Source organism: Amblyraja radiata, chromosome 32, assembly GCF_010909765.2.
Source record: "Amblyraja radiata isolate CabotCenter1 chromosome 32, sAmbRad1.1.pri, whole genome shotgun sequence".
Lineage (NCBI taxonomy): Eukaryota > Metazoa > Chordata > Chondrichthyes > Rajiformes > Rajidae > Amblyraja > Amblyraja radiata.
The window spans coordinates 18,871,535-18,896,880 of record NC_045987.1 but is presented as its reverse complement, the minus strand read 5'-3'; the positions used below and the strand labels follow the sequence as shown (position 1 = coordinate 18,896,880).

Genomic DNA, 25,346 nt, shown 5'->3' with positions numbered 1-25,346 from the left:
GGGGAAGCAGCCGGAGGTTGTTGTGCATGTTGGCACAAACAATATAGGTATGAAGAGGAAGGAGGTACTGCAACACGAGTTTAGGGAATTAGGTGAGAGATTGAAAAGCAGGACCTCCAGGGTAGTGATCTCAGGATTGCTTCCAGTACCTCGTGCTAGTGAAGGTAAGAACAGGAAGACAGGGGAAATGAATGTGTGTCTGAGGAGTTGGCGCAGGGAGCTGGGATTTAGATTTCTGGATCACTGGGATCTCTTCTTGGGCAGGGATGACCTGTACAAAAGGGACGGGTTGCACCTTAACAGGAGTGGTACCAGCCTCCTGCACGGAAGAGTTTAAACTAGGTTATAGAAGCATATAAAATTATAAACGGACAGCATAAGCTAGATGCAGAATAAATGTTCCCAATGTTGGGGGAGTCCAGAACCACAGGCCACAGTCTAAGAATTAAAACTGAGATGAGAAAAAAACTTTTTCACCCAGAGAGTTGTGAATTTGTGAAATTCTCTTCCACAGAAGGCAGTGGAGGCCATTTCACTGGATACATTTAAAAGAGAGTTAGATAGAGCTCTAGGGCTAGCAGAATCAAGGGGTATGGGGAGAAGGCAGGCACGGGTTACTGATTGTGGATGACCAGCCATGATCACAATGAATGGCTGTGCTGGCTCGAAGGGCCGAATGGCCTTCTCCTGCACCTATCTTCTATGTTTCTAATTCCCGTGTGTAGGAACTGAAGATGCTGGTTTAAACCGAAGATAGTCACAAAAAGCTGGAGTCTCAGCAGGTCAGACCGCATCTCTGGAGGAAAGGAATGGGTGACATTGTATTGCGGATGGAGTGAACCCATTCACAAGCTCTCCATCTGCCCACCGTCTCCGATCTCCTGCCCAGTTTGAAGAACCCACAGGACCAGAGTGGAATCAGTTGCTCCTCCAATTTGAGGGACTGCCTAAGAATATGTGGACAATTTTTATATCGATAACTGGCTTGGAACTTTATTCAAGGTTTATACACAAGGAACATGTGCAGAAACTTGTCACGTGCAGCACACCTATTAAACATCCAGGTTCCTACACACACATCCTTAATACCCTTGCCATTTCCCAGTCACACTGAATCATTCTTACCTTGGATTCTGAGCAAAGCTTTTTTTTTTTTTTTTTTTTTTTAATTGTTCACAGGCAGCGAACCAAATATTTTAAACATTTATGGGCCGCTGGCCAAATGTTTACTCCTGACAGTTGTAAGCTTGGTTCAGTGAATGAATCGTGACAAAATAAGTTTGAAGGTGTGGCATGCAACAAGGTGAGGAGTCCTGAAGGCAGGTTTGAGTTTCCCATTTCAGATTCAGATTCACATTTATTGTCGCATGTACCAGTTAAGGTACAGTGATATTTGAGTTACCAAAATATCAATTAAAAGAACACAACACAATTAAAAAGAACGATGGAACTTAACATAAACATTCACCAGTGATCACTGTGATGGAAGGCAATAACGTTCAGTCAGTTTTCCTCCCTTTGTTCACCCGTGTTTTGTTTACCCATTTCCTCTACCACACAATATTAGTGTGTGTGTGTGTGTGAAGTTTGTATGTTCTCCATGTGACTGCATGGACTTCCTCCGGGTGATCCAATTTCCTCCCACATTCCAGAGATGCAGGTTTGTAGGTTAATTGGCTTCTGTAAATTGACCCTTGTGTGTAGGAGTGGATTCGGTGGGCCTGTTTCAACAATGTATCTCTAAACTAAACTCCTCAGCACAACACTCGCAACTCCAAACGCTGAGTTACTCCAGCTTTTTGTGTTTATCTTCGATTTTATCTTCGATTTAAACCAGCATCTGCGGTTCTTTCCTGCACATGTGTTCATTGGTGCTTACAGATTACCTCAGCATCAGTGGTTACTTATCTCCTGCGTCCTTGGCACAGCGCCCTAGTCTTGCGGTCAGTTCGGAGTAGTACGTGGGGACAGAAGCGGAGGGGTGGCTATGGGTGGTTGCAGGGCCACAGGTCATGGTGTGGGGACGGGAAGACCTATCAGCTGGATGAGCGGCTGGATGAGCGAGCACATGGAACGCAGTCCAACGTTGGCCCGCAGAGATGACCATGAAGCAACCATCAGCTGGGCAAGGCTGACCCCCACATCATCGATATCCCGGGATGGGAGATTGCAACCTTCACGTGGTCCGCCCCGTTTCAACTAATGCAATCAACCTGGTGTGCACAATCAAATAGAACAAGTTGTCCTACAACTTTAGGCTGTGCACGCCATACGCAAGAAGATCGATATCCCCATTCACTCGCAGTGCCACCAGGACACTGGGCCATAAAGTGAGAAAATAAGAAATGCGTATCATCTTACTGCCAAGATCAGATTTGATAAGTGCAAAGGAATGTGGCACCTCTGCTTTCTATCTCCATGTCAGAGGCTGTGGATATGACTCGTTTGATAAGGAAGGAAAACTGGAGAGAATCTGTTAAGTAAGTTCAGAGAAAAACTCTGAATTGTAAAGTATAAAAGCAAACCCATTTATTTCACTTTCTTTTTTATTAGATTAGGAGACAATGAGAAACAAAGGTACATTCTCTTTATAAATGTAACTACATAAAATGCAATGCAGTCAGTCTCAACAAGCAATGTAGTAAAAGTTCAAATTGATATTTTAAACATCACAGAATTGTGGTTCTACAAAAGATCCTGACAAATGTTGAGCAAGCAAACAGCTTGTTAAAACAGCCTATAAAATCTCAGCTGCCATGCTAATAATTCACTGAACTGTGTGTACAATGTACAGTTAACGTTGGGTCTTAGATTAACACAAACTACAGACAAATAACGCTACATAACCGGGCTTCAGTGTGACTTGCAGAAAGAAATTAAAGTTTTTTGGGGGGTAAAGTTACAAAATGGCTTACATTTTTTTCAGGTTTAGAATGTAAACGAGTTGAATGGCATAAAGCAAAATTCATCACAAGTTACTATATTGCAAGTAAGCACCCAGGAACCGTGGAGGAACTGAGGAGGTAGAAATATGCAGAACCGAGGCAGGATTCAACATGCTCCCTCAACTGGAGAACCAGGGGCATCTCTACAAGCAAAAGTGACACAAGCCTCTGTTACATCCAGGACCCATTGAAGAAGTGGTTAGAAAAGTAACAATCTGGTTTAGCTGTGATTTATTAAAAATTTAGAAGAGGCCAGAAAGCAGATATTATTATAATGATCAGATTCAGAAAAACGATGAGAATATAAATTATTTACAGTGCTACAGTAAAATCCACAAATCTATTTTAGCTAGTCAAAAACAAAATAGGTTTTCATTATTTGCAAACCTCTGTACGGGTGAGGGGTTCTAACTATAGATTTAGCTGGGCTTCCTCCAGTGCATAGCCTGACACTTCACTGCTGACGGAACCATTCCTATGCTGGTTAGCGTGTAGGGGTGGCTCCAGTCGCGATGACTGAGGGGTGGTTGGAGAGGGGAGGAGTGGACACTTGACAAGTCTAAACTCACAGGGTCACAACTGGGGACTACAAAAATCACCTTGGTCCAAATAAGTGTGTGCTGGTCTGATTATTATTCTCAGCACACTCTCAGCAATGTAAATAAAAATAAGCGCCTCCTCAAATCAGCAGTTCAGATAAGTAATTCAGAGGCAGGCTACTTGGGAGAATTGGCTCTGGTAACACACTAAGCCCTACCTCACGAGGAACTGGCTCTGTGACTGCCGGTTAGTCAACGTCCAGGTCGCTATCATCACTGTGAGACACTGAGGCACTCTGGATGGAGGTGGGTGACACCACGTCCTTCTCCGGCAGCACACCGTACTCCCGCAAAAACGCCTCCAGGTCCACCGCGAAAAAGTCATATCCCAGTTGGTCAGTGATGCGTACGAAGTTACCGATCAGGTCGCCGCACTTGTAGACCAGCAGAGCAGGCAGGGCGTTGTCGGTGAACCTGGCGCTGGCTCCAATCACCGAGCTGCGCACCTTGCAGAACTTCACAAGCGGGTAATCGGAGGCCAAGCAGAGCAGGCACCCATTCATGGCGTCGCAGCCGGCCAGGTCGTCCTCGTATATGTGAACGACGATGAGAGTGTTCTTCTCCTCCTTGTCGATGGTGTCCAGGAAGTCCTGGGAGCTGGTCAGCTCATAGATCTGTTCAAAGCGCTTCCCACTGTACAGATGCTCCCTCATCTCCTCCATCCGCTGCTTGCGGTACTGCTCCAGGAACATTTCATCGTCATGTTCATGCAACATGTTGCACTCTTTGATCGTCATCTACAAAGAGAGGCAGCAAGACATTAGCTTCCATAGACCATAGAAAAGGACCAGTCACTGACCCACAATCTCCATGCCGAACATGATGCCAAGATAGATACATCTTATCTGCCTGCACGTGATCCACATCCCTCCATTCCCCGCATAACCCTGTGCCTATCTAAAATCCGCTTAAAAATCACTATCATATTTGCCTCCACCACCACCTGTGGCAGCGCGTTCCAGGCACCGACCACCCTCTGTATAGAAAAAAACTTTCCCCACACATCTCCCTTAAAGTTTGTCCTCCAATCTTAAAGTTATGCCCACTAATTCTTTCCGCACTGGGGAAACAAGGTTCCGACTGTCTACCTATCCGCCTCTCATTACTTTGTATATTCTATCAAGTTTCCCCTCAATCTCTGGCGCTCAGGAGAATATAATCCAAGTCTGCCCAACCTTTCCTCGTAACTAATATCCTCTAATCCAAGCAGCATTCTGGTAAATATCCAGGCAGCATCATTTCAATTCATAACCCCTTGAATATGGCTGAATTCAAGACATACTTTTTGCAGGTTTCAGCCGCATAACAACGCAAGTAATAACATCAAAAAAAACTTGCCAAACCTCAACCAATTTCTTTTGACATTCGGTTACATTTTACGATAGAATACAACTTCAGATACTAGTTTAAACCGAAGATAGATACAAAACGTTGGAGTAACTCAGGGGGTCAGGCAGCATCTCTGGAGAAAAGGAACAGGTGACATTTCAGTTCGAGACCCTTCTTCAGTCCAGCTGATCTAGTTAAATGTAGATTAATCCTCCTCATTTAGTCCTCCTTTAAATCAGAGTTTGATTTCTACAGTGACCTGTCACTAGGGTAAATGTCTGCATTAACACTTGGCGCCCACTTCTATTGACAGGGGTAGAACGTGACCGCGGATGTGGACTCCTGCTTGGACGATCAAGCAGCTTGTACAATGCTGACCTTGCTGTTGATTTTCTCCTGGACCACTCTCTGCCTCTGCAGTTCCTTCTGATCATCCAAGTGAGACCTGCAGCTCATCGAGAGCTTCTTGATGAGCCGATGGACCTCCCGACGTTGCTCTGCTCGCTGCTCGTTTTCCAGCTGCTTGAACCGACGCCAGTCATTTATGACCCCTTTAGGACCTGTGCAAAGAGGGGCCGACACAAGGCAAGGGGTTTAACCAAAGAACAGCAATCATGGCTGGATGGCAAGACTGGAGAAAGCTTTACTAAAGCACTACAATTCACAAGCCGTCAGGAGGGTATTATCATATTGTATGCTCGAATGTAGCTCCGTTATTTCAGGTGGCCCATGAACTCTGAAAATAGTTCAGAAAATTCATTTTAGATCAATGTACAATCTAAGATAATGTTATTAAAATACAAGCATGCTTTCTCCAAAGTTGGGTATTTCATTAGTGTGCAAATTTATTTGCAAAATAAAGTGAGCATGATGTACTTCAATGAGAAACAATGAGCTGCGGTGAGAGCCAGTAACCACACATTTGGTTGATCCCATTTATCTGACAAGTTCAAGAGGCTTGCAGCAATACCCAGCACATAAACTGTTTAATTTTAAACGTGCCATGTTTAATCAAACACCAAAGAATATGTTGCAATGTTTTTGATTAATAAAATGAAAGCTCTTCTAAAGATGGAGAAAAGTAGCTTCTGTTTTATATGTCAAATCAACAAGTTGTACAGGTAGTGGAGGCACATACAATAAGGGGTAGGGGGTGCTGCTCTGACAGCAGCCATGTCAGCAGTGCGTCAGTTTTTTCAACTTTTTAAAATTTTTTAGTATGTTTTAAAGTGTGTATTTAATGGTTCTTTGTGTGTCTTGTGTGGGAGGTGGTGTGGGGGGGTGAGGGGGAAACCGCTTCGGTCGCCTCCTCCATGGAGAGGCGACTTTTTCCAGGTCGCCTCCCCCGTGGCCTAACATCAAGGATCGGCGCGGCCTTTCCCGGAGATGCGCCCGGGGCTTCAGCGGCGGACACAGCGTGGACTCTCGGCATGGAGCGGGTGAGCCCTCGCTGGAGGGGAGCGCTCCGTTTCGCTGGCCCGGGGCAGCCGGCAGCCTGAAGTCGCAGCCTGAAGCCGCGGTCTGCAGAGCTCCAGCTGGTGCGGCGTCTACAGCCCGGGATCCCTCGTGGTGGACCCGGGGGAAGAAGAAGCCATCACTGCCGGCCCGCGGCCAACTTCTACCGCGGGGCCGGCATGGACTTACCATCACCCCTGGAGGGGAGCTTCGACTGCCGGCCCTGCAGTCTACGGTGCTTCTGGCTGCGGCGGAGACTTTAAATCTCGACCGCCGGCCTGCGGCCTACAACAATCTAAAGCCGCGGTCTCCGGTGAGGAAGAGCCGATCCTGGACTGACTCTGGTCTCTGGTCCTGTCCACGGGGGGGAAATGGAGGAGGACTGGCCAAATTTTGTGCCTTCCACCACAGTGATGAATGCTGTGGTGGATGTTTGTGTTACATTTTGTGTGTTCTTTATTATTGTATCGCTGCTGACAACCCAAAATTCCACCAGCCTGGCTGTGTGGTCATTAAAAAATACAATACAATAAGAGACTTTTGCATAGGCATATGGATGTGCAGTGAGTGGATGGATATGGATTATGTGCAGGCAGATAAGAGTTGGTCTTGACATCATGTTCAGTAGAGATATTGTGGGCTGAAGGGTCTGTTCCTGTGCTGTTCTATGCTCTATGAACACCAGATGAAAGTTTAGAGTATGGGGAAACAAACAATATTTTACAACCAATTAATAAAATTATGGCTCATCTGTACTGCATACTTAGCCTTTAAACAACTAAGTATGCTGTACAGTTCAATCAACTCTTGAGCACTCAGTCAATGTTTTGGTCACGCAGACCAGAGTACAAGCAATGCATTCAGTTTATACAGCCTTATACATATGCACCAGGTGACTGTAAATGGTGTAAAGCAAATGCATAGATCAACTTGACACAAAACGTGGAGGTGTGGTGAACCATGAGGACTTCAAGAAATGCTGACTGTTTCTCCTGTCACAAACACAGCCTGACCTGCTGAGTGCTTCCAAGACCTGCAGGCTTTGATCTTCCTGGGATCACTGGCAGTCTGATGGAATGGGAGCAGCTGAGAAACATGATATTAGATTTTGGCAAGATTAAATAGCAGTAATAAACTAGAGGGCATAAATTGAAAAGAGATACGTGAACAAAAATCTGGAGGTATGTGCGCATAACCTGTGGAAATAGAAGTGAGGATAGGTTGGCTTGTTTCCCTGGAGCAGAGGAGGGTGAGGGGTGGTCTGATGGAAATATGCAAGTTTATGATAGGCACAGAAATAGTAGATAGACAAAATCATTTTGGCCACAGTAGGGGTGTCGAAAACAAGAGAACATATTTAAGGTGAGAGGGAGGAAATTTAAAGGGGATCTGAGAGGAAAGTTCCCACACAGAGTGCTTGATGTCTGGAATGAGGGAGGAAGGTTCAAATACAATGACTATATTTAAGAGAGATGTAGAATGACATGAGGCAAGGCATGGAAAGATAGAGCCCAAAAGCAGGTAAATGGGATTAGTGTGATGAGCAACAAAGTTAGCATGGATGTGATGGGCTGAAGGGCCAGTTTCTGTGTGCAACAATGCAATGCCTCCGAAACTTTATCAAGAAACGAATTGCTGGCCAAGAATACAACAACTAGGATATCACGGTAGGTTTAACAAAACGCAGGGCCAGTCGCAACTAGTGAGCTGTGTCCAATTCTGAGTGGCACACACGAGGAAGGACTGAAAGGTTTTACACAGGGTGCAGGAGAAATTTAACAAATGATTCTGGGGATGAGGGACTGGATTGATGGTGGATACATCAGACATTTGTTCTCCTTGAAGGGTGGTAAAGAGAAGCATTTAAAATCACCAAGTTTTAAGGATTATCACCAAGAACTTTCCTCCAATGGGAAGGCTTAAGAGCCAGAACAGAGACACAAGAGATACAAATCCCCTTCTATCTCCTTCCTTCCCATCTTGCAGGGTAGGGCTAAGTCCAGGCAAGCAATAGTGATTGGGGACTTTGTAATCAGGGACACAGACTGCAGCCACAAGTGAGACACCAGGAAATTAAAACTCTGGGCATCTTAGATCAACAGAATCCAGACAACTTCAGATAATGGCCCGACTCATGAGATCTGTGTCCAGGTGGTGCAGCTCTAATCGCTACATTTACTGATGCTGCAGGGCGGAAGATAGCTGGGTTGGTAGAATCCCCTAGGGAAAGTCACTGATCTATCTGTGGCACACCAGTGAACCTGGTCCCTGGGTGCTGGCTTGGAGTGAGGAATCTCCCATCTTTAGCGTGCACCTGGTCTCCTCCAGCAATACAGACCCTGTTGAGTGTTTCCGGGGCAGTTGCCCAAATGACTGGAACGAGCCTCAGGCTGAACGAGACACCAGGAAGGGGTTGATCCCACACTTGGTCTGTGGGGATGGAGAAGTAGAATCACTGCAAGAGTTGCCCTATCTTCCAACATACGTCCAGACCATTCTTTCAGCTGTTGAAGGAAAAATCTCCAGTCGTAGAAACAACACTGCATCCATTTTGAAATTGTCTTCTGATATCTGAATCAGTTTTGTCTTCCTGATCTGTAGTATTTGTTCTAAATTAAGATTTTTTTTAAAATACCTAATTCAGGTCCCACCCAGAACTGCATAAACCTCAACAATTCTACAGCTATTCCGCATTCTATTATGATAAAATGTAGTAACAAGGAACTGCAGATGCTGGTTTACCAAGGAAAGACAGAAAATGCTGGAGTAACTCAGCGTGTCAGCAGCATTCCCGGAGAACATAGATAAGTGATGTTTTGGGTCATGATCTAAGAATAGTTTCTCTGCAAATTCTCTAATTCTTCTCTGTACAGTGGCACAATGACACAGCTGGTAGAGCTGCTGCCTCACCAGCACCAGAGACCCGGGAATGATTCGGACCGCGGGGGCTGTCGGTGAGGAGTTTGCACGTTCTCCGTGACCACGTGGGTTTCCTCTGGGTGCTCCGAGTACCTCCTATATCCCAAGGATGTGCGGGTTTGTAGGTTAACTGGTCTCCTCTATACATTGCCCCTACTGTGCAGCGAGTGGATGAGAAAATGGGATAACACAGTAGTGTGAATGTGTGATCAATGATCAGCGTGGACTCAGTGGACTGAAGGGTCTGTTTCCATGTTGTATTTTTAAATCAATCAATTCTCCCAGTTCTAATGAAAGGTCATTGATCTGAAACATGAAAATTAAAAAAAGAAGAAATGCTGCTAATACTCAGTCTCTACGGCTGCATCTTTGGAAAGAGCGTATTTGGGTTTAAAACCCTAATCATATCAAAGACCTGAAAAACGATATCCCTCTTCTCCCAACCATTGATATCCAGAGTATTTCCACAATTCTCTTTTTTTATTTTTGCATCATTGTATTTGATGGAAATCCATTCATGGAAATTCAATATAATGTTTTGAATAATTACTTAGACGTGACACGTACATTTTTTTACACATTTTGACGGTAATCTGCATTGGTTGATGTTTGAACTAGCTGCATGGGATATACCAAAATGAAAGATTTAAAGATGAGTGTTACAACCAGTAAATGAGCGTTACAACCAGTAAGTGTACACTGCACACTTCTATTCCCAAATTCTCTCCAGTACCTGTGTTAATGGCTCTTCGCTCCCGGACCTCCGCACCCACAGGAATCACAGGATCTTTGATGGTCTTTTGTTGATTGTCATCACGATCGCTGTCTTCATCATCGCTGCTGCTGTAGTAGTATTGCAGCTTTTCTCCAAGGATCTTATCATCCAAGGTAGTCATTGTGGCTAGTAGTTCAGACCAAACGTGCCAAAAATTAACTGGAAAGCAAAAGCAGGACACCAGATTAATTCAGGATACCAATTTGTTTAAATATTTATGCTCCTTCTTCCTGATACAACAATATTTGACTCCGGCATTCACTGAGGGGTATTTATTATTTACCGAGTTTCATTCTGATAAATAATTAAACTTGTTCTCCTTGCCACAATTTAGTTGAATAAACTGAATAGCAGTTACATTTTGTGTAGAAAGGAACTGCAGATGCTGGTTTACACTGAAGATAGACTTAAAATGCTGGAATAACTTAGCAGGTTGTGCAGCATCTCTGGAGAAATGAAATAGGCGACGTTTTGGGTCGAGTCAGGGGAGAGGGAAACTAGAGGTATGAAAAGATTCTGCATTAATCGAAGCGGACTCAGATGACCAAGGAAAGGTGGAGCACACAATGGTCCATTGTTGGCAGTGGAAGAAATGATGACAAAGGGATATGGATGCGAACGGTGGAACCGGCAGGACAACTAGGGTGGAGAAGGGCTTGTCTGATTAGCAGCGATCGCGATAGACAGGAGCGATCTTTTCTGTAATTTCTGTAGTTAATATAGAAGAAATTGTGATTAAATTTCATGTAGAACTCGTGGAGTTTTAGAGTGTTCGCTAGTTTAATTACTCTGACAAGTTACCAAAATTTGTACTCTTGCATTCTTATAATCGAAATTCAGAAAATATCATAACCATTTTAATTATGCAAATGCCTAGTAGATTCAGATTACACTTTTGATTAAAGCTGAGACAAGTTCCATTTTAAAATAAGTTAGAGATCGGTTTCACCCTTGTCCATAACAATGAAACTCTTCAATTTTTTGCTCTTAATACATCTTATGAACAGGTCTCCTCAAATTTCCTGAGTCAGCATTAAATTCAAGGACCAAACCAGAGGCAGGGCACTCACCAGCAAGTCAGCAACACATTGCGCATCAAATAAAGTGCTGGATGAACTCAGCAGGTCAGGCTGTATCGGAGGAGGGATTGGACAGACGACATTTCAGGTCGGGAACTTCTTCAGACCAAAGGAACCGACCAGAGACTTCATCTGTTCATTCCCTCCGCAGATGCTGCATGACCCGCTAAGTTCCTCCAGCGCTTTTATTTTTGCTCCAGATTAGAGCAGCTTGTGTCAACAGTGCATTATGTTGTGGGGCCCTTCGGAAAAGAGATGAGTGGCTCTGATGCTCTGTACATAGAATGTATTAACCTGATGACACCAAATTCTATTGATAACACCATGAATAAATAGACTTGACGACATTATGAATGTAAAGCAAGCCATGCTCTGTTTGTAATTCTAGGATATATTTATGAATAAAGTTTATTTTTGACATAAATAAAACATGCAGTAGAATGTTCAAATACGATAATCTCTCATATTAGATGATCAAATCTATAAACATGACCACCCACTAGTAATCAGCACAGGGTGAATTCAACTTTCCTGAGAGTTCCTGCTAAATGTGATCCTTTCTGGATCTTCAAAAATACAGCAAAAAGTAATCTGGTTCTGTCACACACTGTCCTTGGGGATCATGGCCGAAGCCTCCTCGTGGCGATCCCTGGAAGCGACGACGTGATGCACTCTGTGACGCGTCGGGCGACATTTCTGTCAACATGTTAGATGACAACAACAGCGAGCTACATCGTCTGACACTCGAGCGAGCGAACACACTGTCCTTAAAAAGCTTTTGGATCCAATTTCATTTAAAAATTACTAATAAAGTTTTGTGCCCAATGTAATTAGCCCATTTCAATATAACTAAATAATTTTAATTTATTTAAAATCAGATTACACGTAAATGGAAGACCGACACCTTAATCAAAAATGGTCTGACAAACCGATTTTCAAATGCATGAATGCTTACTTCCTCATGCCAAGAAATAGCGATACAAAAAATACATTGTAAGGTGCTGGCAATGACAATAGTAAATGGTGTGTTTCTAGTTTGAAACATTCAATTGGGAGGAAACTGCTCACAAATCCAGCATCACTGGGCGGCAGTTGCTGCTTTACAGCGACAGAGGCCCGGCTTCGATCCTAACTATGGGTCCTTGTCTGTACAGAGTTTGTACGTTCTCCCTGTGACTGTGTGGGCTTTCCCCGGGAGCTCTGGTTTTCGCCCACACTCTAAAGACATACCACGCCAGTTTCCGGTGAACACGTCCACCCTTCTTTCCAGACGACACACCACGCCACTCCACCCCCGTCTCCTGGTAACATGCCCACCCTTCTCTCCGGGTGACACACAGTGCCCGTCTCCGGGTGATACATCACACCTGCTTATGTTCCATTCTGTAAAAGTTGCACTTTTTACTCAGAATCTGATCAAACTGAAACCGAGTGATGCGCAGACATCTCTGGTGTTTGGACGTAGAGCCACTGAAGTAACTTCTGCACCACACTGAAGCAGCTTTGCATCAGCTTTGATTATGGATACGTGTGCATTGGAAGTATCAGAACCTGAGTTCAGATTGAATTCCATCTGCACAACTTAAAACAATTCCTCTGCCCCGTCTTCATGCTGTAATTATCAGCACACCTTCCAGAGATTCTGCAGCTGTGGATTTAAATTCACTTCAGGGAATTACGCTGAGAATCCAGACCGGAATTTCAATGCAGTTCTGACAGAGTGCTGCACTGTCAGACTTGCCTTCTGCAATGATCGACCACACTGGAGTAAGGATACTGCGTTGTGTAGTTATGCTGTTACTCAGTATGTTGCAGATCCACTGAATGAGGGCTGATGGAATAAAACGACATTCCAGACCTCAGTTATGAATAGCTAAACGTGCATAAGTCCTACTAAACCATTGAAAAATATCAACGTGTTTATTTCTGCAAATTGTAACTATTATTTTGAATTTCTGTCAAATCCTTCTTATATAATGGCAATGCCTAATCGTTTATTTGCTTCTCAAATGGAAGACTGTTCAGGTACCAATGTTCAATTTCTCAGCTTTTCAGGAAAGCAGCCAAACAATCAAAGCCTTGATTGTACCTTACTTTGAACCCATATCGAATAGCAGGGGTTGGTAAAATGAATGGAGTGAAACACGACCAATGAAATAATTATTGGTTCCTAAAATACCTGTGGTATGGATAATAGTGGGAAAAAGCTGTGCAATCTAATCTAGTAACCGATCAAAAAAATGACTTCTCTCTTATTCACCTGCATAACTTCCAATCACTGCACATCGACTGAGCTCTCTACTGTTACCATACATATTTCACTGCAGTTTAACAAGGGCATTACTGATTGCAAATTGCAGGCCATAGCTACCAATGTCATAAACCATTGCACTGGGCCAAATACAATGCCTTTTGAAACATTTCACAGTCAAATCACAAAAACCCCATTCCTACCAGTCTTCAAGTTCCACAGTTGGCGAGGTGGGTCTGCGAATCGGGACCAAAGTAGGACTGAACCAAAGCCCTGAAATCCACGAGGAAACAAACGGGTGAAGAGTCAGAGGTACAATCACCTGAAACAATGGTTCACTCGTTCTCGTGTCTTTAGAAAAGGTTTTAATTGGAGCATCAATGACAAAAACAAATTACACTCTACAAACTATTAATAAAACATTTCCATCTATTTTGTTTTGATGGAAAATAATTAAATGCTGATGTGCACACAACTGTAATACAGGTAGTTAATTGGCCTATACGTAATGCAACTCAGTGGAGGGGAGCTTAATTTCAAGCACAACACTTGGTAATACAGCTATTAATAAATGAGCAGTAAACAATCTGCCGGATGAACTCAGCTGGACAGGCAACATCTGCGGAGGGAAATAAACAGTTGACGTTTCGGGTCAAGAACCTTCCTCAGGACCAAAAATATTGACTGTCCATTTCTCTCCATAGATTCTGCCCGATTCACTGAATACCTGCAGCAGATTGTGTTCTGCTCAAGTTTGCTGCATCCACAGTCTCTTGCATCTCCAGCTGTAAATAAATGTCCAGGAACTGTACATCAGAAAGTACAACTCCAGAGCCAACAAGATCATGGGAGACCCCTTCCACCCCAGCAACGGACTGTTCCAGCTGCTACGGTCAGGCAAACGCCTCCGTTGCCATGCTGTGAAAATGGAGAGGATGAGAAGGAGTTTCTTCCCGGAGGCCATTAGGACTGTAAACTCCTATCTCTCCAGGGACTAACTTTACTGAACCTTTTTACTGTTGTGTGGTGTCTTTTTTTAAATTGCTGTTGTTTTCTTTTTTTTCTCCCACAAATATGTAATATGTGAATATGTGATTCTGTTCCATATAACCATATAACATATAACAATTACAGCACGGAAACAGGCCATCTCGACCCTTCTAGTCCGTGCCGAACACGTATTCTCCCCTAGTCCCATATACCTGCGCTCAGACCATAACCCTCCATTCCTTTCCCGTCCATATAACTATCCAATTTATTTTTAAATGATAAAAACGAACCTGCCTCCACCACCTTCACTGGAAGCTCATTCCACACAGCCACCACTCTCTGAGTAAAGAAGTTCCCCCTCATGTTACCCCTAAACTTCAGTCCCTTAATTCTCAAGTCATGTCCCCTTGTTTGAATCTTCCCTACTCTCAGTGGGAAAAGCTTATCCACGTCAACTCTGTCTATCCCTCTCATCATTTTAAAGACCTCTATCGTCCCCCCCTTAACCTTCTGCGCTCCAAAGAATAAAGCCCTAACTTGTTCAACCTTTCTCTGTAACTTAGTTGCTGAAACCCAGGCAACATTCTAGTAAATCTCCTCTGTACTCTCTCTATTTTGTTGACATCCTTCCTATAATTAGGCGACCAAAATTGTACACCATACTCCAGAATTGGCCTCACCAATGCCTTGTACAATTTTAACATTACATCCCAACTTCTATACTCAATGCTCTGATTTATAAAGGCCAGCCCACCAAAAGCTTTCTTTACCACCCTATCTACATGAGATTCTACTTTCAGGGAACTGTGCACAGTTATTCCCAGATCCCTCTGTTCACCTGCATTCTTCAATTCCCTACCATTTACCATGTACGTCCTATTTTGATTTGTCCTGCCAAGATGTAGCACCTCATACTTATCAGCATTAAACTCCATCTGCCATCTTTCAGCCCATTCTTCCAACTGGCATAAATCTCTCTGTAAACTTTGAAAATCTACTTCATTATCCACAACCCCACCTATCTTAGTATCATCTGCATACTTACTAATGCAATTTACCACACCATCATCCAGATCATTGATGTACATGACAAACAACAGTGGACCCAACACAGATCCCTGTGGCACCCCACTAGTCACTGGCCTCCAACCTGACAAACAACCATCCACCATTACTCTCTGGCATCTCCCATTCAGCCACTGTTGAATCCATCTTGCTACTCCACCATTAATACCCAACCATTGAACCTTCTTAACCAACCTTCCATGAGGAACCTTGTCAAAGGCCTTACTGAAGTCCATATATATATAACATCCACTGCTTTACCCTCATCAATTTCCCGAGTAACCTCTTCAAAAAATTCAAGAAGATTAGTCAAACATGACCTTCCAGGCACAAATCCATGTTGACTGTTCCTAATGAGACCCTGTTTATCCAGATGCTTATATATATTATCTCTAAGTACCCTTTCCATTAATTTGCCCACCACTGACGTCAAACTAACAGGTCTATAATTGCTAGGTTTACTCTTAGACCCCTTTTTAAACAATGGAACAACATGCGCAGTACGCCAATCCTCCGGTACTATTCCCGTTTCTAATGACATTTGAAATATTTCTGTCATAGCCCCTGCATATTCTACACTAACTTCCCTCAATGTCCTAGGGAATATCCTGTCTGGACCTGGAGACTTATCCACTTTTATATTTCTCAAAAGTGTCAGTAGTTCCTCTTCTTTGAATCTCATAGTTTCCATAGCTACTCTACTTGTTTCCCTTACCTCACATAATTCAATATCCTTCTCCATGGTGAATACCGAAGAAAAGAAATTGTTCAATATCTCCCCCATCTCTTTTGGCTCTGCAGATAGCTGTCCACTCTGACTCTCTAATGGACCAATTTTATCCCTCGTTATCCTTTTGCTATTAATATAGCTGTAGAAACCCTTTGGATTTACTTTCACCATTCTGTTTTGTAGTTTTTTTGCACAATCCGCAAACATTACCACTTTTCATTTTGCTGCACATCTCGTATGTGTAGGTGACGAATAGACTTGACTTGACTTGATTAAGAACACTGGAAAGATTATAGGCACAAAAAGCTGGAGTAACTCAGGGGGATAGGCAGCATCTCTGGAGCAAAGGAATAGGTGACGTTTTGGGTCGAGACCCTTCTTCAGAACTGACCTTTCTCTCGACCCGAAACGTCACCTATTCCTTTTTTCCCCCCAGAGATGCAGCCTGTCCCGCTGAGTTGCTCCAGCTTTCTGCGTCTATATTTACTTCAAATCAGCATCCGCAGTTCCTTCCTACACACTGGAAAGATTATCTCGTATACAAAGCAGCAAATATTTTTTGAGACTATAACTGCAAGTGAGCAACCCTAGCAAAGGTTAATGCGAGAAATCTCAGCATATACTCTGTAGCGTGCATCTAAGGTTGGGTGCAAACACCAAGAGGAAAACACAGGAAAAAACAAATGACTAGGCATCCTGATGCTAAACAGAAAAACTGTCACCTGCTCCTTGAGCATGGGAACAATAATCTTAGAAAACAGTCATAAGAAGTAATCCTTACGGAAGCTGATTTCACATCCGTATTGTAGATGTTTCTGACGTATGTACAAGTCAATTAGCTATTGAACATCTTGTTCTCATCCATATTGCCCATTAATGCAGTTGGACAACCATGTAGCTTGTTGCAGGAAAAATTAAAAGTCCTGAAATTAGTCATTTTGTTGACATTAACATTAGTTTTCTGGTCTTCTATAGTGAAGATATTTTTCTTGCTTTTCCACAGTTAAGTATAAATAGATATAGAATGAACATATAATTAATTATTCTTGGTAGAAACCTAAAAATTGCAATGTTTTTCTGGCTTAAAGACAGCAGGCATTTTATGCCGAATTAAACGCTATACCTCACAGAACTGAGAAACAATCTTGGCTGGCTGATGTTTTGAACAGCAGACTGATTTTCCCAAAGTAAGCATTCTCTAGTCTTTCTACAATGCAAACACAACAACACCAAGGGAGGAGAAAGGTTCCTGATTAGTAAACATAACATTCCCCTTTCGACCAATTTACTTTCTAAATTGAAATAGCAAAGTTTAATATTTACTCACTAATTGTCACTAAGAATGTTTCCTAGATCCAGTCTCCTGTTCTTCCCTCTTTGCTCTGTGAACTTGAACTCCACTACCTCATTGTCGGAATTCAGTGAAAAAAAGACCAAATGCTGAACAAAATGTCAGCATCTCAAAATGCATTAGCTTGAGATGCATTTGGAGGACGATTATCATTTAATTTGGCAGAGCGAGACCGATTAGAGGACAGGGACACAAATCCTTCCATCAACGCACAGATGGCCAGGATTAAGGTAAACCTTCAAAGCATTTTAATATCTGACTGAGCTCTTATATAAATTGTCAGGAGCAGCCTTGCTGTCAAACGCAGAGAACAAAGACCAATCAAAATATGCAAGCAAGCATGCCATACAACCAATGTCTCATACATCACTTTACAAGCTACAAGCTAGCATTTTAACTGAAACTACAAGAAACTAAGCAGGGCAATACTAAATAGTGCAACAAAAGCAGCACAGATTGGAAGAAAAAACTTAGAAAATGCTGGAGTAACTCAGCAGACCAGGCAGCATTTCTTGAGAACATTGGGAGGAGACATTTCGGGTTAGGACCCTTCTTCAGAACCGAAATGTCACCATTCCATGTCCTGACTCGAAATGTAACATATCCATATTCTCAACAATACTGCCTGAGTTACCAAGTACTTTGTGTCTTTTCTTGTAAACCAACACCTGCAGTTCCTTCCATCTACATATTGGAAAAACTCAGGTAGTCAAATAGAATCTGTGGAATGTGAAAGCAGTTGAACATTTTGGGCCAGGGACTCTTCCTATGACCCTATTATTTATTTTCTGTTCCTGCTGAACAATATTGGTACAGTAGTTTAGAGATACAGAATGGAATCAACCCATTTGGCCTACACTGGCCATCGATCACCCGTTCACATCGTTCTGTTATCCCACTTTCTCTCCCACTCCCTGCACACTCAGGGCAAATTGTACAGAGGCCAATTAACCTACAAACCGGCAGATATTTTAGATGTGGGAGGAAACCCGAGCACCCAGAAGAAACCCATGCGGTCACAGGAAGAAAACATCAAACTCAACACATTCCATACCTAAAGTCAGGATTGAATGTGGGTCTCTGGTGCTGAGAGGCAGCAGCTCTACCAGCTGTGAGAATTAGTATAGTGATATGGGTCACCTACTTAATCATTGTGATCAATTTGCTATGTGATTATGGAAAGCAATATAGTGTTGAATTCACTACCAATGGGAAAGGAGAGTGAAGAATATAGAATACTAGACTAAGTGGGACCCGTTGGGTCCCAGCATCACACGGGAGGCAACACAGCTTTAGCATTTCCAAACCAAAGGCAACACAGCTTTAGCATTTCCAAACCAAAGGCAACACAGCTTTAGCATTTCCAAACCAAAGGCAACACAGCTTTAGCATTTCCAAACCAAAGGCAACGCAGCTTTAGCATTTCCAAACTATATTTTCAAACCACATTAAGGGCACTGACAGTTCAGTAAAAATCACTCACAGTTTAGTAGACATGCGTTCAGTGTTATTCACAGACTGAGAGACGTGACCCTCTCGCTCCCCAATCTTGCAGACCCTGACTGAGGCACTCAACACTTCAGGGTTTTATAGTCCCTCCGGAAGGGATGTGGTCTTCAGGAGAAAGAATCTCAACATTTTTAAAACACTGATAACTCTTTTATTTTTCATTGATGGGAAAAATCCTCTTGGATTTTGCAGTGGAGGGGGACTCCGAGTAAGATGGCCAAAAATCACAGCCGTAAGTGGCAGCGTTTAAAAAAAAATCAATATACAGAACACCAGGAAGTGGTCAAGATCAGACTTTTAGATAGATAGATAGTTAACACCAGTGAAAGATTCATCCCAAATACAAGAAACTCATACCAACACCCAATGAGTTATCTCACAGAGGATCCAGTCTCATTAATAGGAAGAATGGAAAAGAACAATATACACGGTCAAGGAGCAAGAACGAGGGACTGAATTGATCACACAAGAAATTGCAGATGCTGGTTAGTATACAAAAAGACATAGTTTTAAGCTGAGAGGAGCAAAGTTTAAAGAAGATGTGCAAGGCACGTTTTCTTTACACAGGGAGTAGTGATACCTGAAAAACAGCTGCCATAGGTGGCACTGAAAGCAGGTATGATGGTGGTGTTTAAGAGGCTGTTAGACAGTATGGATCACGTGCAGGCAGATATTAGTTTAACTTAGCATCATGTTCAGCACAGACATGGTGGGCCGAAAGGTCTGTTCCTGTGTTGTACTTTTTAAGGTTCCAATAGGGTACAGGGAGAGAAATGGGGGAATTAAATGGATTGCTTGAAAAGCATTCCTAATTCAAATGTCAAATATCTCCCTTTGACATCTCCTATGTCAAAGGGAGACATGAAAACTTGGTAAGCTGTAGATTGGTGTACAAAGCAAAATGTTTGATTGCCCATAATATCCAGAAGCAGCATTTGAGAACGCACACTTCAAATGAACATCTTCTTCTAGCTAATAAATCAGCCCCAATCCAGGGCATTTAAAATAACATTATAAAATGTAGCATCTGCAGAATTTTACTTTGCAATAAAATAGTAAAAATTGTCAGCTCTATGACCTGCAAATGAATGCAGTGATCAGTGAAAGAAAGTAAGTTGTAGAAAACAAAAAGTGCAAAATACACGATCTCTTTGGTGTTGTTGTTGAAGTCCGTGGGACACTCTGGGCAAATCCCAGGTGCCGTCACATATCACGATTCACTAAACGTTATTCTCAGTGCAAAGGACAAACATGTTTAATGATAACACTTCCTTCAGCTCACTGGTGCCTAATTATTTTTATCTTTCAAGAATGGTTTGAGCTCCCCGCCTTCATATATCTTTACAGTTAGTTATTCTACGATTATTGAATGTAACCCTTGATTCTTGGAATAGTTTAAGTTTATTATCACGTGAATTGAGGTACAGTGAAAAGCTTTTATTGCAAGCTAACCAGTCAGCAAAAAGACTATACATGATTACAATGAAGCCATCCACAATGCTCAGATACATGAGAGGGAATAACGTTTAGCACAAGACAAAGTCCAGTAAAGTCCGATTAAATAGTCCAATGATGTAGCTCAGGACCGCTCTCTAGTTGTTGATAGATTGATTCAGTTGTCTGATAACAGTCGGGAAGAAACTGTGAATCTTCACACTTCTATACCGCTGATGGGAGAGGGGAGAAAAGGGAGTGACCAGAGTGAGATTTGTCCTTGATTATGCTGCTGGCCTTGTCGAGGCAGCATGAAGTGTAAATGCAGTCAATGGAAGGGAGGATGGTTTGTGTGATGGTCTGGGCTGCGTCCACAATTCTCTGTAATTTCTTGCAGTCTTGAATGGAGCTGTTCCGAAAACATGCTGTGATGCATCACGATAAAATGCTTTCTACGATGCATCTGTAGAAGTTGGTGAGGGTTGTTGGGAGCATGCTGAACTTCCTAAGCTTTCTCAGGAAGTAAAGACGTTGGTGTGCTTTCTTGGCCATTGCTTCGATATGGATGGTCCAGGACAAATTGCTGGTGACATTTACTCCGAGGAATTTGAAGCTTTCCATGCAATAATGAATGGAGCATAGGGCAAATTAAACCTGGGTGCATACCAGCTTGAAAAATCTCCAAGATGACACTGTCAAGTTGGTAAATAGAGTGTAGGTTTGATGAAGCAGATCTGGGCGATATGGATGGATACTGGAATCTCACGCAGAAGAGGACACAAGCGCGCAATTTGAGCAACAGCATTTGCAAATGGAAAGGGAAGCCACAAACATATCACCTTCATCACATCAGCTCACTGTGAACAGGCTTTACAGAGGAGGTCCTTCACAAACAGCAAGAACGTCCATCTTCAAAGATAACAATCCCAATAATGCGGAGGAAAACTTTAAGTATGACTGCATAATAGAAACTGCTGACTGCCATAAGCAGCTGCACCATGTGAAGAGTGGGTGCAGGCCTGTGAACAACTTTCACTGTAAACAACATGAACTCATCATGCCCAAATCCAACGCCAGTAACACCCTTCCATCTCACCTTCCCACTGCCACTCAATGCCCAGAGCTGTATACTGAGGACCCAGTGAGGGTGTATTATTTGTTTTAATTGTTGCAATTTAAAATATAATTACTTAGGAACCAACAAATTAGCAGTAGGTCACTCGGTGCATCAAACCCGCTCAGCCATTTAATAAAGGCACAAGAAACTATCTTTGTTTAATAAAATCACCACTTTTCCCCACTCCATCCTGGTGCGCACCCATTTCTCCTACTTTTCCCCAACATTGCTGTCCCCACCCTCCTTCCTTTAATATTCTTTCTGCCAGTTTTACATTTCACTCTTCTTCTCTGTTTTTCATCTCTTGCCTTTGTCCACCCATCTGCCAATCATTCCCCCTCTCCTATCTCCAGCAATCACTTGCCAGGCTTTAATCCCCAATCAGTCTGAAAAAGAGTCCTGGCACACAACATCATTAGTTCAGTCCCTCCACAGATGCTGCCTGACCCACTGAGTTACTCCAGCACTTTATTTTTTCTTCACTGTTCTTTTTCAGCCATTCAATAAAATTGTGGCCAATCTGATCGTAACATCAACGCTTCCTTCCCACATGTCCCTATAACTTCTCACCCCTTGTTAACTAAACATGTGGAGGACCTTGCAAGGGAGAGGGGAAAGCTACACTTAGGGAATTGGGATGGGCAAGTAACTGAACATAGAAAAGTACAGAAGATAAACACAAAAAGCTGGAGTAACTCAGTGGGGTAGGCAGCATCTCTGGAGAGAAGGAATGGGTGATGTTTCGGGATGATCCAAGATACACTAATCTCTTCCACCTGCGCATGATCCATACCCCTCCATTCCGTGCATATCCATGTGCCTGTCTTAAATGCCACCATCGGCCGTATCTGCCTTTGCCACCACCCCTAGCAGCATGCCCCAGCATGACCACTCTGTGTAAAAATAAAACTTGTTCTGCATATCTCCTTTAAACTTTGCCCCTCTCACCCTCAAAGATATGCACACTAATCTTTGACATTTCCACCCTGAGAAAAGGTAAAGAAAATCAAGTGAGAAATTAAGAAGGGCATTTTGTTTAAGAATCTGTTTAGAAGTTATGAGATTGCCCACTCAGAATACAAACCACATCCAAGCTTTGTCTCATTGCTCCTTCGGCCTTTTGCATGCAATATAATAACATGCAAAAATATGAACATTCACCACCCAGGGAATAACATGCAAAATAAAGTTGTTTCCTCATCCCAAGTACAAGCAAACAACCGAGATTCCACAGGGACATCTGCCTACTCACTCCATCTGAGCACACCTGTTTGCAGCAGGACCTGGCGTTATTGCTCCATATGCTCAGGAGTGTCCTGTTAATTTATTTAATTCATTAAGGTTTGGCACCAGTGGGAAGGTCAGTATGTAATTCATACCAGGTGCTGATGAAATCGTTGCAATGCCAGAATATTTCAGTTAAGAATCAAATCTGCAACAGATGAAGACCATTACAATAAAAGAGCGGATAGAGAGGCTAATGCATCTCTTTCACACACTCCCTTGCCAGAGGTGCTGGCACATACACCTACTCCCATTAATTAATGGAACTCCCAACCTTAATTTTACCTAAATCCATTATTCCTTTAATGTACTTTAGTTTTTATTTTCAGAAGATCATAAGTGATGGTAGTAGAATTAGAACAATTTGGCCCATCAAGTCTACTCCGCCATGGCTAATCCATGTCTCCACCCCTAACCCCATTCTCCTGCCTTCTCCCCATAACCTCTGTCATCCATACTAATCAATAATTTATCTTTCTCTGCCTTAAGTATATCCATTGACTTTGCCTCCACAGCCTTTTGTGGCACAGAATTCCACAGATTCATCACTCTCCGGCCAAAGTGCACTGCACTGATTCACTGTTCTGCTGTTTAGCGCTTCTTATTGCATTTATTATCACTGTATGTATAATTTTACTCTGTGTAGGAAGGAACTGCAGATGCTGGTTTACACCGAAGACATACATAAAGTACTGGAGTTACTCAGCGGGATAGGCAGCATCTCTGGATAGAAGGAACGGGTGATATTTCAGGTTGAGACCTTTCTTCAGACTGAGAGTCATGGGAGAGGGAGACACAGAGATGAGGAAGGGTAAGGTGTGAAAATGAAATATCAAAGGGGATGAAGCTCAAGGAAAATGTAAAAGAGATCTTTGTTAGCTTGGGGAAGGTGGCAATGAAGCAAACAGAGATAAGATTTAATCAGGGGGACAATCATACTGGTCGGCGAACTAGGATGAGGGATGCTGAGAGTTACTCCAGCATTTTGTGTCTATCTATAGTTTTACTCTACAATCTTCATATGAAAAAATAATTTCATTGCACCCTAATATGACAATAAACAAACTGAATATTATAAGGGAGGTTGTCAAGGAATAACTGAAGGGTCTCGACCCAAAATGTCACCCATTCCTTAGTATCTTCAGTGTCAAAGGGTAAAGCAGTCAGCATAGAGACAGGCAGAGAAACGGTATGTTGCTCATGATATCAGCATCCGCACTTTCTAGTGCCTCCATGGACGGTTCCTGTGCAGGACTGCTCTAATGTTCTACTTATACCCCAGTCACAATGAATCAGAACTGATGCAATTTAAAAAAAAGAGCAGCAATGACAAAAACCTGAAACAAAGACTGAAGATGCTGCTAAAATGCAGCAGACGTGGAGAGCCCGAGATAAAACCAGGGGGGGGGGTGTAAGAATGAACTGCAGATACTGGTTTAAACCGAAGATAGACACATAATGCTGGAGTAACTCAGCGGGACAGGCAGCATTTCTGCAGAGAAGGAATGGCTGACGTTTCGGGTCGAGACCCTTCCTCAGACCAAACCAGGGGGTGTCGACCGGAAACGTCAGCTGCTGACCGGAAACGCTGGCCGTTGCACCCTCTCCAGAGGCTGCCCGACCCGCTGAGTATCCCCGGCACCGCTGGCCTTTACCCCCCAGAGCTACAGGTGACCCCGGTTATCGCCGCGGATAGTGGGATCGCACCGTGCACACCAGCCTCTCACAAGACCACGGCTCGCTCGGCCTTCGGGGCCGCAGCGCCCGACGCCATGGCCGGGCCCGCCTCACGGGCGGCCGTTCACTCAGGCCCCGGACGGGCCAGGGCCATGCAATCGGCTTGGTTTAGCTTCACTTCCCTCCCTTTCCCTCCATCCGTCTGTCCAGACCCCACTCACCCGTCTCCGCTCCTCCGCCGTTAACCGCCTCTCATAGTGGGGCACCCTCCCCGTCCAATCACACGCCGGGGAGCAGCGGGCCCGCCCACCGGACACCCCCGCTGGCCAATCACACGTCGGGCTACAAATGACCCGCCCACCGGACACCCCCGCTGGCCAATCACACGTCGGGCTATAAATGACCCGCCCACCGGACACCCCCGCTGGCCAATCACACGTCGGGCTACAAATGACCCGCCCACCGGATACCCCCGCTGGCCAATCACACGTCGGGCTACAAATAACCCGCCCACCGGACACCCCCGCTGGCCAATCACACGTCGGGCTAGAAATTACCCGCCCACCGGACACCCCCGCTGGCCAATCACACGTCGGGCTACAAATGACCCGCCCACCGGACACCCCCGCTGGCCAATCACACGTCGGGCTACAAATGACCCGCCCCCGGACACCCCGCCGCTGGCCAATCACACATCGGAGAGCTACGAATCCTCCTGATGGACAAACGCACTGGCCAATCACACGCCGGGTAACGACGGTCCCGCCTGATGGACCGCCGTGCTAGCCAATCACAAGCCCGCAAATAACGCTCCCGCCCACAGAACAACCCCCCCCG

General features: G+C 43.8%; 1 protein-coding gene across 2 annotated transcripts; it reads right to left on the bottom strand.

The window, feature by feature from the left end:
- Positions 1–2,528: 2,528 nt before the first annotated feature.
- pdcl (phosducin like) lies at positions 2,529–24,888 on the bottom strand. Of its 2 annotated transcripts, none has more exons than XM_033049072.1 (4): positions 24,731–24,888; positions 9,981–10,181; positions 5,252–5,433; positions 2,529–4,281 (listed from the first exon to the last, which is right to left on the bottom strand). In XM_033049072.1, exons 2-4 carry the CDS (start codon positions 10,141–10,143, stop codon positions 3,733–3,735), a joined length of 894 nt encoding a protein of 297 aa, XP_032904963.1. In that variant the 5' UTR covers positions 10,144–10,181; positions 24,731–24,888; the 3' UTR covers positions 2,529–3,732. The 2 variants fall into 2 exon arrangements, with proteins under 2 accessions (XP_032904963.1, XP_032904964.1); XM_033049073.1 differs by lacking the exon at positions 24,731–24,888 and adding an exon at positions 13,556–13,703.
- Positions 24,889–25,346: the final 458 nt, after the last annotated feature.

What these genes read in the sequence shown, in the direction of transcription:
- pdcl (XM_033049072.1), bottom strand. Translation starts at nt 10,143, where the DNA reads ATGACTACCTTGGATGATAAGATCCTTGGAGAAAAGCTGCAATACTAC. An exon ending in GCGAAGAGCCATTAACACAG is followed by an intron (nt 5,434 to 9,980) that starts GTACTGGAGAGA and finishes CTCTTTGCACAG; the next exon opens with GTCCTAAAGGGGTCATAAAT. An exon ending in AGGAGAAAATCAACAGCAAG is followed by an intron (nt 4,282 to 5,251) that starts GTCAGCATTGTA and finishes CTCTCTTTGTAG; the next exon opens with ATGACGATCAAAGAGTGCAA.